Here is a 12,862-nt window from a genome sequence, read left to right on the forward strand (position 1 = left end):
CTTATCCCCCAACCCTTCTCTGTGTCTTTCTCCTCAGGAACAAAGAACTTGGGGAAATTTGTGATTGTCCAAAATCATCTGCATTGGGAAGAGGTGGGGAGGGAGAACTGGGGAGGCTAACAACAAGAAAAAGAAAAAAACACTTAAAACTCACAAAACCAAGCAGTCAAACCAGGATAGTGTTGAATTGTTTCTTTCCCTCTACTTTAATTTTGTAGTAGGTTTTCTGCTATCCTTTTGCTGATTTATTCTCTGGTGCCTTTCTCTTTTTATTTCTCTCCCCAGTCTAACTACCTTTTATTTCTTCTGTTCAACTGTTTGAAGCTCTCTGAGTAGCTGCCTTCACCTCTATGGTTTTAAGTTTGTGTCTGCCCAGCCTCTTCCCTCACTGTGACTTAGTGTCATCCTGTTCTGTGATGGGAATGTTGCCATGAGTGTGGTGTGGTGATGTGTTTTGGTTGTTGGGTGGCATGTAAGCTTGGATATTTCCATAGTTCTAGCTCTTTTTCTTTTCTAAAACAGTAGCATGTGCTTCTCTGATAACAGCCCTCCACTGCAGCAGTATACTCCTCACTGGTCCTGCCCAGCTAGTCTCCTATTCTCTTAAAAGCGGCAGCCTGAGATTTCCTCCTTATGTCTTGCTGTTAGGAGCCAGGTGACTCTAAGCTGCAAAGTATTTTTTAAAACCCCATCATGCTGTTTCAAAGTCAGAGTTGGATCTGTTGACAGATAGTTTGACTCTGATGACTGACTGTTGGCACAGCAGTCACTGCCACACTATCATTCCAGAGGCTGGCAACCCCAGAAATAGTTTGGAAGCCATTCACACTGGCCTTTCTTGTGTCTTAAAAAAGGAAACTAAGTTCCAACCCTGTTCCTCTGTGTGGTAACAGTGAGCTGAGCAGTTGGCTCAGAATCCTTCCCTTCATCTGTAGTAGCAGGTACAAGTAAGACATCAGACACAGGAGCTTTTGTGGCCACCTCTTTCTGGATAGTGTCTTGCTGCTTGTATGGTGGGAAGGAGAGGGAGGGAGAAGCCACCACAGAGCCAGTGCTTCTGGCCAGAAAGAGTTCTAGCCCACATCTGTCCTTATTATAGTTGAGGAAGCATTCTCCATTTAATGGAAAGATCTTCTGGGTTTTACACCTTCTTGTCAAGGACTCAGTAGGAGTCCCTAGAGCCAGTTCAGGCTTAAAGAACTGATTGATTTAGAGAGAGTAAATAAAAATAGTAAATTACATTTATGAGGATATTGGTAATAACACAGGAGGTAATCTGACATGGGCCTTGAATCTATATACTTCTGTGGAAAATAGCAAGTTACTTGTGTGTTCTTTATAGCAACTCAGAAGATGCCTATGAAGAGGAGTTAGAGTTAGAGGCTGCTGCAGTTGGCACTGTTGAATTAGAGAACCTGCTTCTGGAAAGGGAAAAAGAAAACCTTGTCTATGTGAAAATGGGGAACATTAACCCAGTGATTTTTCTTTTATTTAACGATTTTTTTCCCTTGCACGCCTCCTTCTCCTGCCCCCTTGCTCCTTTCCTTGTAAAAGCAGAATTACCCAAATGGCCACAAAGCTCTGCAGAAGTTTGTAGGCATGGACTGGGCTGGGCATTTGGTACTTGTACTTGCAGGAGCCTGACTCAGGTAGACTCATAGTTAAAAGGTCATGCCTTGGGGCTAGAAGAAGATGAGGCTTTGGGGTACCTACCTCTTAATCTCGAGAGTATACAGCAGTCTCCCAGTTTACTTAGAAATTAGCTTCCTAATTTTGGGGTGTCTGCATGTGGTTGAAACAAACCCTGGCTAGTTCAGACTCTCCCCAGACCTCCCTGTCAATCAGTTGACGCTAGTTAACTGTTTTAGAGAGCCAGGCTTCTTTTTTTTTCAACACCCTGAATTCCACTCTAAATGGATTTTTTTATGATTTCAGCACCCTCGAGGACATTTGTCTCCAAGGGGAAGTTGAAATTTTCTATCTAAGAATGACCTCCTGGCAGTAACGTAAGGCAGGAAGAGAAGCGTGCCCAGTTTTTAGGTTCTCTCTCTGTCCATAGCATGTTCTACATATGAATGATGGCTAGGGTAAGTAAGGGTCTCCTAACCAGTGCTTCTAAATAGGAGTAAGTGGCAGGTAAGAATTTTTGAGCTTTTCCTAAATGTTCATCTCTCTTGGACTGTCATGGGCAATGCTTGACCACCAGTGTTCAATCAGAAATAAAAGCCCCCCACCTTCATCCTGGTGCAGAATGCAGATGTGGCACCGAGGCCAAGGAGCTTGGTCTAGCACTGGTTTCCGTATACAGCAATTACAGGAGGGAGGTTACCCCACCCCACAACCCTCCTATGGTGCAGAATCATATTTAAACCTATTAAAATTATCGACTTGCTCCCAGCTGACTCTTTCCTGGATCTTAAACACTTAAGGGAAAAAGTGCTTTCCTTTGCCTTCTGAGAATTCTTTGCAGAAAGTCTACCAGGTTGCTTTCATCACCTTCTTAATCTCCCTGAGCTGCAGTGGTCATTTGCATCACCACAGGTAAGAGTAGCATTTGCTTTGGCCTCCTTGTAATTTAAGCATCTGGAAGCTCTTGGCCTCAGAGTTTACCCTTTCTCAGTGCAGTCTGAGAGGAAGAACCAGAAGGCGAGTCCCAAATGGGACAGAAAATAAAATTGAATAATAAAAATTCAGTAAAAACCTAAAAGTGTGTTTGGATTTTAATGTTGCCTTTATATTTTTTTAAATTTCTGTGGAGTACTGGTTCTCTCTTTTTATCGCTTTTGTTTTTGCTTGGTTTTGATTTTCCTGAAATTGTGGTGCTTTCTGCCGATGGTGTGTGTGCGCCTTCCATTGCAGGGTTTGCAGCTGTTCTGCTCGACTTAAGGCCCAGGGATTTGGCTTCTGTCCAGTGTGTTTTGGAAACCATGGGACACCACTGCGTTAATGTGTTTACATGCATCTGCTTCTGTCTTAGTGGCTGCTATGCCTCCATTATCTGTACATAGAGACCCTGTTTGATGTTACGGATAAGGACCAGTGCTGAATGAAAGATAACCACTATCCTTTTGCCAGAATTGGAAAATAATTAGAACCAATTTACTTGAGCAAACTTGAGGATTTGCTTTATTTATCACAAGTTTCTTTGACGATATGAGCTCTACAATCAGAAATGTTAGATTGATTAGGAGGTGCTTGGGCATTACATTTTTCACGTGTCCCATGACTTCTCCGTCCTCTCCTGCTTCCTGCACAATGAACAAAGCTTAGTTCCAGTGAAGGGAGAGAGTTTTGTCTTCAAGAGTTAAGAGTCAGCACTATACTTTATAAAATGGTGTCAGGGAGCTGCTACAGAGTTGTAGACAGGAAGTAGCCAGGTGTAGGGAAATGGGAAGTTAGTCAAGGATTTCTGAGAAAGAATTGGAAAAAAAGTAAAAGAGCAAATACCTCTGATTGTGGATTGGAAAAGATGGCTAGTTTAGACTTTACCTGAAAATGTTTGACCAAAAGTAGAAAAAGAACTAACCATGGGAAATGATTAAAGATAAATAACGACAAAAGACAATAAACAAACTTCAAGACTTTAATATAGTGATGGAATTCAAAGTGCTTTAAAGATGAACCTTCCAGTAACGGTATTGATATAGTGTGCCTTAAAAAATTTTTGTTCAATGTGTTATAATATTTGACTCAAATAGGTTATTTTTGTAGATACTAAACGAGTGATCCCAGGTTATCTAAGCCCAGGTAGAACCAGAAGATGAAGTATATAACTTGCCCTAGGGTGGAAGGTGTATGGGGGTGTTTTTGGGTTGGAGGAGGAGGGTTAAAGAATTCGGTCAGATGTGTTTTCTAGGCCCAGCTTTGTCACTAATAATAATTATGGCCTTGCACAAGTCATTGTACCTTTCTAGCTCTTAAAGATTGGGCTTCATTGAACTCTTAAGGGCCTTTCAGCTCTAAAATTCTAGGAGACCATCATACCAACATATACCACGTTCTAGTTATGATTATCTTAGAATGGAAAGTGTTTTAAAGTGCAATTCTGAAAAAATTTTGTCTTTGGAGTAAAATATGGGCTGGAGAGAAGAACTGATGGTTCCTTAACAGTTTTCTCTCGGCAAAATTTGGAAAATGCAATCGACTTTCAATAGGAAATTTGCTTTTAGGATCTACATTGTCTTTTTCTGCATAATTAATGGCCAGGCTGGTTTGCCATAGATTTATCAGATTTAAATGTGGGAAAAGCCATACATGCCTAATTATAACTATTACTTTTCAAGGCAGGAAGTTTATTAGTTTATTAGTTATCTAAATGATATTGCCTTTGTCTTCAGAACTGCAAAGTGGAGCCTGATTTTCTAATTGAAGCCAAATTGGTTGGTGGTTCTTATCTCATAAAATGGTGGTATTCAAAAGTGTAAGTGGATTGTTGCCAGTGCAAGCATTCATAATACTCCCATTCTTTTCACGTCTAGGCCAACTGGTCTTCAGGCTGTTGTCTGCGCTAGTGGTCATTTGCTTATAATCATTGTTTTTCCTTTCTTGACTTCCTCCAAAGTGGCAAAGTGAAATTCCTCATGTGGTCCTGTCTGCCCTCCCTCTTCTAGTCTCCCCAACCTACCCCGTCCAACTCTCAGGCCAGGGCTGCAGAGCATGGAACTGTGGCTCCCTATCATTGTGCACTCTTATTACAGAGCCAAGGATTGTCACCAGTGAAGAAGTCATTATTCGAGAAAGCCCTGCGCCCTCTGTCACCCTGCAGTGTAACCTCACCTCCAACTCTCACACCCTTACATACAGCTACTGGACAAAGAATGGGGTAGAACTGACTGCCACTCGTAAGAATGCCAGCAACATGGAATACAGGTGAGAGGGGCTAGCAGCTCCTGGGAAGATGGGAGGGAACATGGTTGAGTTTACTTGACATTCATAATCTGTAATTATGCTATGTGGGAGAGACATGGTCCTCCCCTGGAGACTCTAATCCAGTATATCTGGGGTGAGGCCCAGGAATCTAGAAAGGATTTCTAATGAGTGGCCAGGTTTGAGAGCCATAAAAGATCCCTTCACTATGATGATAGAGCAGCTGAGGGCATCGGGAGTGATTTGCTTAGGATAACAATGCTAGTCAATAAAAAAGCCACAATTGGAAAGCAGGTCTCTTGACTAAATCCAGTGGTATGGGGAATCAGATTGGAATCTGATCTAGGACTCTTAGAGCAATATCACCCTAAGTGATATTTCCACTGAGTAGATTTCCTAGTGAATTACCTTTTAGGAGTGTTTATTATGATCATAACCTGATCAGGACCAGTGGATACAGAGCTCATTAGTGATCTGGAAAAGGATGGTAGCCTGGAAATACCCTTTGATGAAAGGGGGATATTTGCTGGCAGAAGTTACCCAGCACCTGAAGATTTGGTACTTTTTTGGAATATCTAGAACACCTGGCACCTCACCTTTCAGAATAGTTTGTTCCTAGTTGAAAAGGATCAGCTAATCCTATTTGGCAGGATGATGCAGTGCAAAGAAAGAATGCACTGGAGTGAGACCAGGAAAACCTGTGTACCTAGTAGTAGCAAGGACATTCTGCAAATTGAAATCATTTCATACCCCTTATTTAATTGACCCACATTAATTTGTGGATCCTCCTTTTTTTCGGGTAAGAAAACTGAGACTCAAAGAGTAATAATGCTTGACTGCTTTCAAGGCCTCATACTGTACCTAATAAGTTGAAGAACCAAGGCTAGGTTCCAGGTCTTCTGACTTTCTAGAATCTAGGTCATTGTTTTTTTTTCCGTTTTTGTTTGTTTGTTCTTCTGCTGTATTATACCATTTTGTCGCAAGGTAGTTAATCTCTCTCCACTGTAGTTCCTTCTGATATAAAATTGGAAATATAGCCTCAGCTATATCCTCATAGTTTGGAAAAGGTTAATCAAATAGAGATGCTGAGTGGAATAAAAGGCATCTATTCTTGGTCTGTCCATTAGTTTTACAAGTTTGTTTTTTTATAATACCTCTTTCAAGGTACCACACGTCCAATCATGTTTCTCTTGGGTCTTGTACTATGTTGCCCACAAAGCTTTGAACTGTAACTTTATGTAAAGTTTGAACCTAACTTTATAGAACGACTCTTCTTTTTTTTTTTTTTTTAAATTGGAGTATAATTGCTTTACAATGTTGTGTTAGTTTCTGCTGTACAACAAAGTGAATCAGTTATATGTATACATATATCCCCTCCCATCTTGGACCTCCTCCTCCCACCCCCCAGTTCCTACCCATCTAGGTCATCACAGACCACTGAGCGGAGCTCCCTGTGCTATACCACAGGTTCCCACTAGCTATCTATTTTAAACATGGTAGTGTATTTTTCCTCAGCCTATTTGAAGCTCTCCGGGGAGTGTTCTGCATTGTCAGAGTTTTTCAGGGAATCTGTAGAGTAACAACTCACATTTTGTAGAGTAACAACTGATAAGTCCCTTGGGCCACCTAATAAGTTGGCCATGGAGCCAGTCTCAGACCCTGCTTCTGCCTAGCCTGTAGGGGACATTTTTGATTTGCTTTAGTTACTTCCCAATAGCTAGTCAAAGGAAATGCTGTGGGGAGATTTTGAGCCCATAGGCATGGCCTCAAGTTTGGGAGTCATCTCTCAAGGAACTTACTGTAGGCAAGTCTAAGCCCTAAAGATATTGCTGCTGCTGCTGCTCCTCCTCCTAACTCTGGAACATTTGCTAAGAGCAGCTAACTTGTGTCTGTTTCCCTATTGGGAGCATCTTGATATAAGAATAGGCATTTGTGTCAAATTGAGAAGACTGTTGACAGCTCCTCTTAGAATCTTATGCTGCCATGGGTATGCTGAGACAGTCCTGTGGGTGGGCTATGTCTCTCCTCATCCATACTCTCTTCAAGTCTTTTTTGGGATGAACAGTAAGATGGATAAATGCATTTGGCCAGTGTTTGAGGTCAGGCGTTTTTCTCAGACATTAGTGCAGTGGAGATTTGACCATCGCAAGTATCATATTTTAACCATTGAGCAAAAGAGTAGGAGCAAAATAGTGTTTATTTTCTCAACTGGAAGCTGATGTTTCTCTGTTTTCTGTAATTACACACCAGCCTCTCTGCACATTTGGGGGGATGTATCTAGGCCAGCACGAACTGAGCTGATATGAAGCTGACCTTCAGGGCCAAGAAAGCTTGTTTAGGATCACCCTATAGGATTCAGAGGAAATACCGTTCTCTTCATACACACTTCTTACAGTCCTTTCTTTCACTCTGCTTAACTTGGTCTGGATCTGTGCATAGCTGTTCACTCTAAGTTTGTGTTCATTCACATGTTTATTCATTTTTCTACTATATTCCAGGCACCAGGGTATGTGCTGGGTATAGAATTGTGTACCAAATAAACAGTGCCTATCTACATAGAACTTGGTCTGTAGGGAAAACAGACATTCATCAAGCAATCACATAAATAAATAGTTACACATTGTGATAAGTGCTGTGAAGAATTACAGTGTAGTATGAGAGAGAATGTCAGGGAGAGGGATGTCACTTAGATTGGGAGGTGGAAGTGACGTGTAAGCCAAGACTGATGGAAAAGGACTTAAGAGGCTAAGAGTGATGGGACGAGCATTCTATTTAAAGGAGCATCTTGTGTCAGGGTTTTGAGGTAGGAACAAGTTCAGCACATTGAAAAACTGAAAAGAGACCTGTAGGGCTAGAAAGCGGCTGAGATGACACTAGAGAGGGGCCAGATCATGCAGGGCCCTGGAGTTCTAGCTGCACCTAAAAGCCTTAAGAATTGAGCTGCATCTCTGTGGCTGATGCTCTGATGGCAGATTTTTTTCCCCATTATTCCTATGTCCTGTTAGTAGACTTATTGAAAGGCATGCTACTAAAATGCAGGGTAGGAAGAACACTACTACTAAAAGTCTTCAGGGAAATGCAGAAAAAGATTTGCTTTTTTTCTGCTCTTATTTATTTGACTGGAACCACCAGGTGAGCAAGAACTTTTTGGTGATGGCTCCATCTTCTGTATCTAAGTGTAGATTATAGTACTTTGTACAGCCCTCTCTTTTGATTACTTGCTTTCTAGTTTATTTCTCCCAATAGACTGGAGCATCTTAATGTTAGGGACCTGTATTCCTGACACCCAGTAAGAAGTAAATTATTAATACACAGAGGGAGATTTTTGCTTTCAGTTAGGAGGAGGTGAGTTGCATGTAGGGGCACGACTTGGAGAGCAGGGTCCGTGGTTGCCCCTTTGATTCTCCTTTTGTTGTGTATTTTGACTGTTCCCAGCTTCCTTACTTGATTTTTCTTCTCATCTCTGCAGGATCAATAAGCCGAGAGCTGAGGATTCAGGCGAATACCACTGTGTATATCACTTTCTCAATGCTCCTAAAGCAAATGCCACCATTGAAGTAAAAGGTACAACCCAACAGAGGCTGCGGTGTGAGCCTCTCACTCTCCTTCTGAGACACTGACTTGGTCTGGGCTTCCAGTCTTTGAGCTTTTCTTGTTTTCATAACGGGAGGCAATATAATATTATGGTTAGGACTGAAGGGTCAGGAGCTCAACTGCCCCGGTTTAAATCCAAATCCCATCATTCACTGTCTTTGTGACCATGGTGAGTTATTAACTTCTCTATGCTTCTGTTGCCTCATTTGTAAAACCTAACACGTGGCACATGGGTAGGTTAGAGGGATTAAATAAGTTAATATAGTAGGTTGAACCATATGAAATTGCTGTTTTTGTAGTTCAAAAGATGTTTCAATTTTTGTAGTTCAAATGTTTCATATGGTTCATCCTTAGGTAAAGCTCTTAGAATAGAGCCTTTGAAGTATTATTATGTAGGTATCTCCAATGGGCCAGGATTTGGCAAAGTACAGTGTGCAGGGTGAATATAAACTCTTTGTAGGTAATTCATTAGAATTGTAATAAAAACTCTGGGTGCATGGCATCTTAAAGATGAGATTGTAGCTGAAGGTTGCAAGAAAGGCCAGTAGAACTGTAAGAGTCAGAGCTAACTAACGTTTAACCCAGCTTTCCTGTGTTATTTCAAAGAAGCAGCTGAGACTCAGAAAAGTGAAACCACTAGCTCTCTGTCACACAGTGAGTTTGTGGCAGAGCTAGCGTAGAACCCAGGTCTTGACTCCCATCCCTATGATTTTCCATTTTATAAAATGACCATGGGGAGGCAGGGCCACTGTTTGAGGTCAGACTGAAGAGATGAGGATCTTTTTTAGTCCTTTTCATTTTGCTTAGGAAGGACAAACTTGTTCTCTAAATCTATAGTGTGATCCCTAGAAGCTGGAAGGATAAATTTAGGAAATGCGAATGGCCTATATAGCAGGTATTCAGATTTTCCTTAAAATATTTGGAAGACTAAAAATTCAGACTCAAGAAAATCTTAGAGACAGTCAAAGTTTCTATTATATGTTGTTACTAAAGGAAAGTAGTGTCTTGGTGACACTTGCCCTAACTTGTGTCCTTGTTGACGTAAGGACGGCCAGTGCCTCCTCTCGTGGCCAGATTCGATTCTAAACGCCTGGAGGGGTGGAGTCACAGTGCCATGGTTACAGTCCACACAGGCCAGAGAACCTAGGATTTGATTAACTCCGTGGCTTTTCTTGTAGAGATCTGGGTTTATCTCTGTTTTTGAAGAGTGCCATATTTATTCAACATGAGGATGAAGGTGTGATAAAGCGTTTTCTCTAAGCCAGCCAAGGGCCCTTCCCCACCTGGATGAGCTGAGCTACGTGGGGAGATGTTTCACTCCTTCATATGAGATCTGAGGCCCTGCAACATTCCAGGCTAAGCTTTTGGCACAAAGTTCAAGTGCAGAGGGAATGGGATGGGTGAGGGAGGGAGAGTGTCTAGTGTCTAGTTAATCGAGGTCTCCAAGCCTAAAGGGTAATTACATATAATTCCAAGTCTTGACTAACTCTAATCATATTGATCAAGCGTTAATGATTTCTAAGCAGCACTTTCAGGAGTAGAAAGAGAGTTATTTTTCCATTGGTTTGTCTGCTCAAGAAGGTGAGGTTCCGATGGCCCCAAAGGCATCTCTCCTCACATTCTCTTCAGCAGATAAGAAGTGGTCTGGAGGCTGCAGTCAGGAGTGTCTTCCGAGGAAGTTACAACATGCACAGTATCTCACCATAGTGAAGGCACGTACTGTGCTCTGTTGTATTTGTACTGTACAATAACCCTGTGAGGTGGATTGGGCAGGTGGTATTAATATCCTCATTTTAAAGAAGTAGACCTTAAGAGAATTCTGTTTTATATAATCCTAAAACATATTCTGTGACTAGCTTGGGCAGATACGTTAGTCTGTCAAGAAAATTCATATGGAATTCTAGTCTTTCTTCCTTCTCTCCCCTGACACCTGGATAGAGAACAGCTGAAAACTTAATGTCTTTTAGGTTAGAGATAGTTTGGTCTGGTAAAGACTGAACACTTGGCTTTTCTTGTGTAAGTTTAGGAGGGTTTGCCATAGGCCCAGGATGACATTCTAAGCTAGCTCCCGATTATGGTTGGGGTAGAAAACTGCCTTGAATTTACAGCGGTATATGTATTGTTCCCACAGCATTTTCATATAAACTCTTGTTTCCTTAGTTCCTCTAGGGTGGGGTAAGAGACAGTTATCTTTTTATAGCTATAATGATTTAGAAACTCTGCTGAGTAATAGAGAGGCAAGAGGTGGTTGCACCTAAGAACAGAGAAATTCAGGGGGTTCAGGGAACATAAGTGACCTCTGCCAGAAGGAGTCTCTGAGAATCTTCATTTGTGGTTTTAACTAAATCAACATTTCAGGGCAATATAATTCAGACCATACATACATATTTCTTTAGCACTTATTCTACACTCAGCCTTTTCTTCCCCATCTGGCTTTCCCTGCAGTTGAAAACTTCCCTGGGGTGTTGTTTGGGCTCAGCACTGTGGGGAGTGAAGGACTTAGACGAGCCAGAGACTGGGCATTATATGTCACATGACCAAATCTTGAGTTACTTGTTATGTACAAAAGAAGAGAAGGCTGAAGGAATCAGAGGGAGGGACACATATCTGGGAACAGACCTGAGGTGGCAGTGCTTTTCCACCTTAGCCTGTAGATCCCTGTCAAGAAAGGAATTTTAAGGATGGTCGTATATACATGTAGTAGGCAAGGCCTTGCACCTGAAGTAAGGTTGGTTTGTTTTTTCTTTCTCTTTTTTTAAAGGACAAGAATGAGGCACAGTATAAACAGGAAGATACTATTACTGTTGAGGATTACATTTCTTAGGTACTTGGCAGGTGACCTGAGCAGATGCTGGGGGAGGAAGATGGAGCAGGGCTGGCCAGGGGGAGAGGAAACAGCAATGGCTACACCTTGTGGGACCTCGGTCCTATCACCAGCCTCTCTAGGGATCTGCTTAGATAACTCTGGGGAGGCTTCTCTTTCCTTTTTGAGCTTTTTGACTCCTCAGAGGTTGTGTCTTCTGGAGACTCCACACCTTACCATACAGCATTTGTGAAAGAATAGGTGTTGAATTTTCTATCCCTGTAATTATTCAACTTTTCTAGCCCTTAGTCCCTCCCTCTTCCTCTTCCTTTTCTAAAATTAAAAAATATGCTCACAAAAACAAGTTAAAGTTTTCTATGTAATTGACAAAGTTGAAAAGAGAAAATACCTCTCATGACTCCCAAACCCTATCCTCACCCTTCAACCATTTTGATTAATCCAGTAAACAAGGAGTTTGAGTTTTATTGCTGTTTTTAGAAAAGGATTTTGGTGGTCAACAAGTCCTCTGCGACAGACATGCCATTGCCGCTTGTGAAAGGTACATCCCAGCCCCAGGAAGGTTTGGGTCTGGTGTTTTATTAGGGCCATCATTGTGTCTCCCTGCTCATTGGGCATTTCAAATGAGTTTCAGTCTTTTGGTGGCTATGAGAGCCAAGATTGATCTTGTTTTTCTTCTCCCTACTTATTAGCTTTCTTGCTATTTGAATATTATGACTAAATGTTAGGATTTCTAGAAGTGACTTTGCCCTGCATCCCTGTTTCCTACTCTGTTGCGTGGCCTTACAACTGATATATCAAAGTTCACACTGGCCAAGGCGGACTGTATGGTGATGGTGACAGATATCATTATTAGGAGTAATAACACACCTCTCACGTTTGTACAGCACTTTCAGCACGCAGAGCGTTTTTGTGCTCATTTATTCGTTTGACGGGCAGCTAGTTTGACAGGTGAAGATGCTTAGAGGTTGTGACATAGTTGAAGTTCGAGCTGATGTCAAAGCTGGTTCTGTCTCAGAATTGCCCTGACTTGAAAAGTCTCTGAAAGCATAACAATAATATCTTGAAGCTGCTTGAACATTTTGAACATGAACCATAGCCCAAATAACCATACCTGTTCCTTCTTTTCCTCTCTTCAGGGTGCTACCCTGACCTACCTTAATAAGAATAAGAACAGTTAACGTTACTGTGTGCTTACTGTATGCCAGGCACATTACTTGTCCCTTTCCTCTCCTGTAGTCTTCGCAACTCTGAGGTAAATGCCATTATTATCTCCACTTTCCAGGTGAGAAAATTGAGGCTCCAAGGGAATTGAATGATTTGCTCAGTGTGACATAGTCAACCAGTGGGGCCAGAGTTCTCACCCAAGCACCCTAGTACCAGAGCCCATGTTCCTAAGCACTAAGCCACACCGCTGTGTTCAGCATATAACAATGTAAAGGTCTTGGACTGACAGAAGAAATGGGTTCCAATCCTGGCCCTGCCATTAAAAACTTGCCGTGGGGGCTTCCCTGGTGGCGCAGTGGTTGAGAATCTGCCTGCCAGTGCAGGGGACACGGGTTCGAGCCCTGGTCCGGGAAG

At 42.0% G+C, this 12,862-nt stretch overlaps 1 protein-coding gene across 5 annotated transcripts in view; it reads left to right on the top strand.

Moving 5' to 3' along the window:
* The window catches only part of NPTN (neuroplastin), a 65,714-nt gene that overhangs the window by 33,330 nt on the left and 19,522 nt on the right, over positions 1-12,862 (top strand). For all 5 annotated transcript variants that reach the window (XR_005018595.1, XR_005018596.1, XM_036841699.1 and 2 more), the window contains 2 exons: positions 4,698-4,869; positions 8,336-8,430. Coding sequence is in view for 3 of the 5 variants with exons in the window: in XM_036841699.1 (XP_036697594.1) it covers positions 4,698-4,869; positions 8,336-8,430 (267 nt within the window). In the remaining 2 variants the exon portion in view is untranslated. The remainder of the gene's footprint in view (positions 1-4,697; positions 4,870-8,335; positions 8,431-12,862) is intronic.

This window comes from Balaenoptera musculus, chromosome 2 (assembly GCF_009873245.2).
Source record: "Balaenoptera musculus isolate JJ_BM4_2016_0621 chromosome 2, mBalMus1.pri.v3, whole genome shotgun sequence".
NCBI lineage: Eukaryota > Metazoa > Chordata > Mammalia > Artiodactyla > Balaenopteridae > Balaenoptera > Balaenoptera musculus.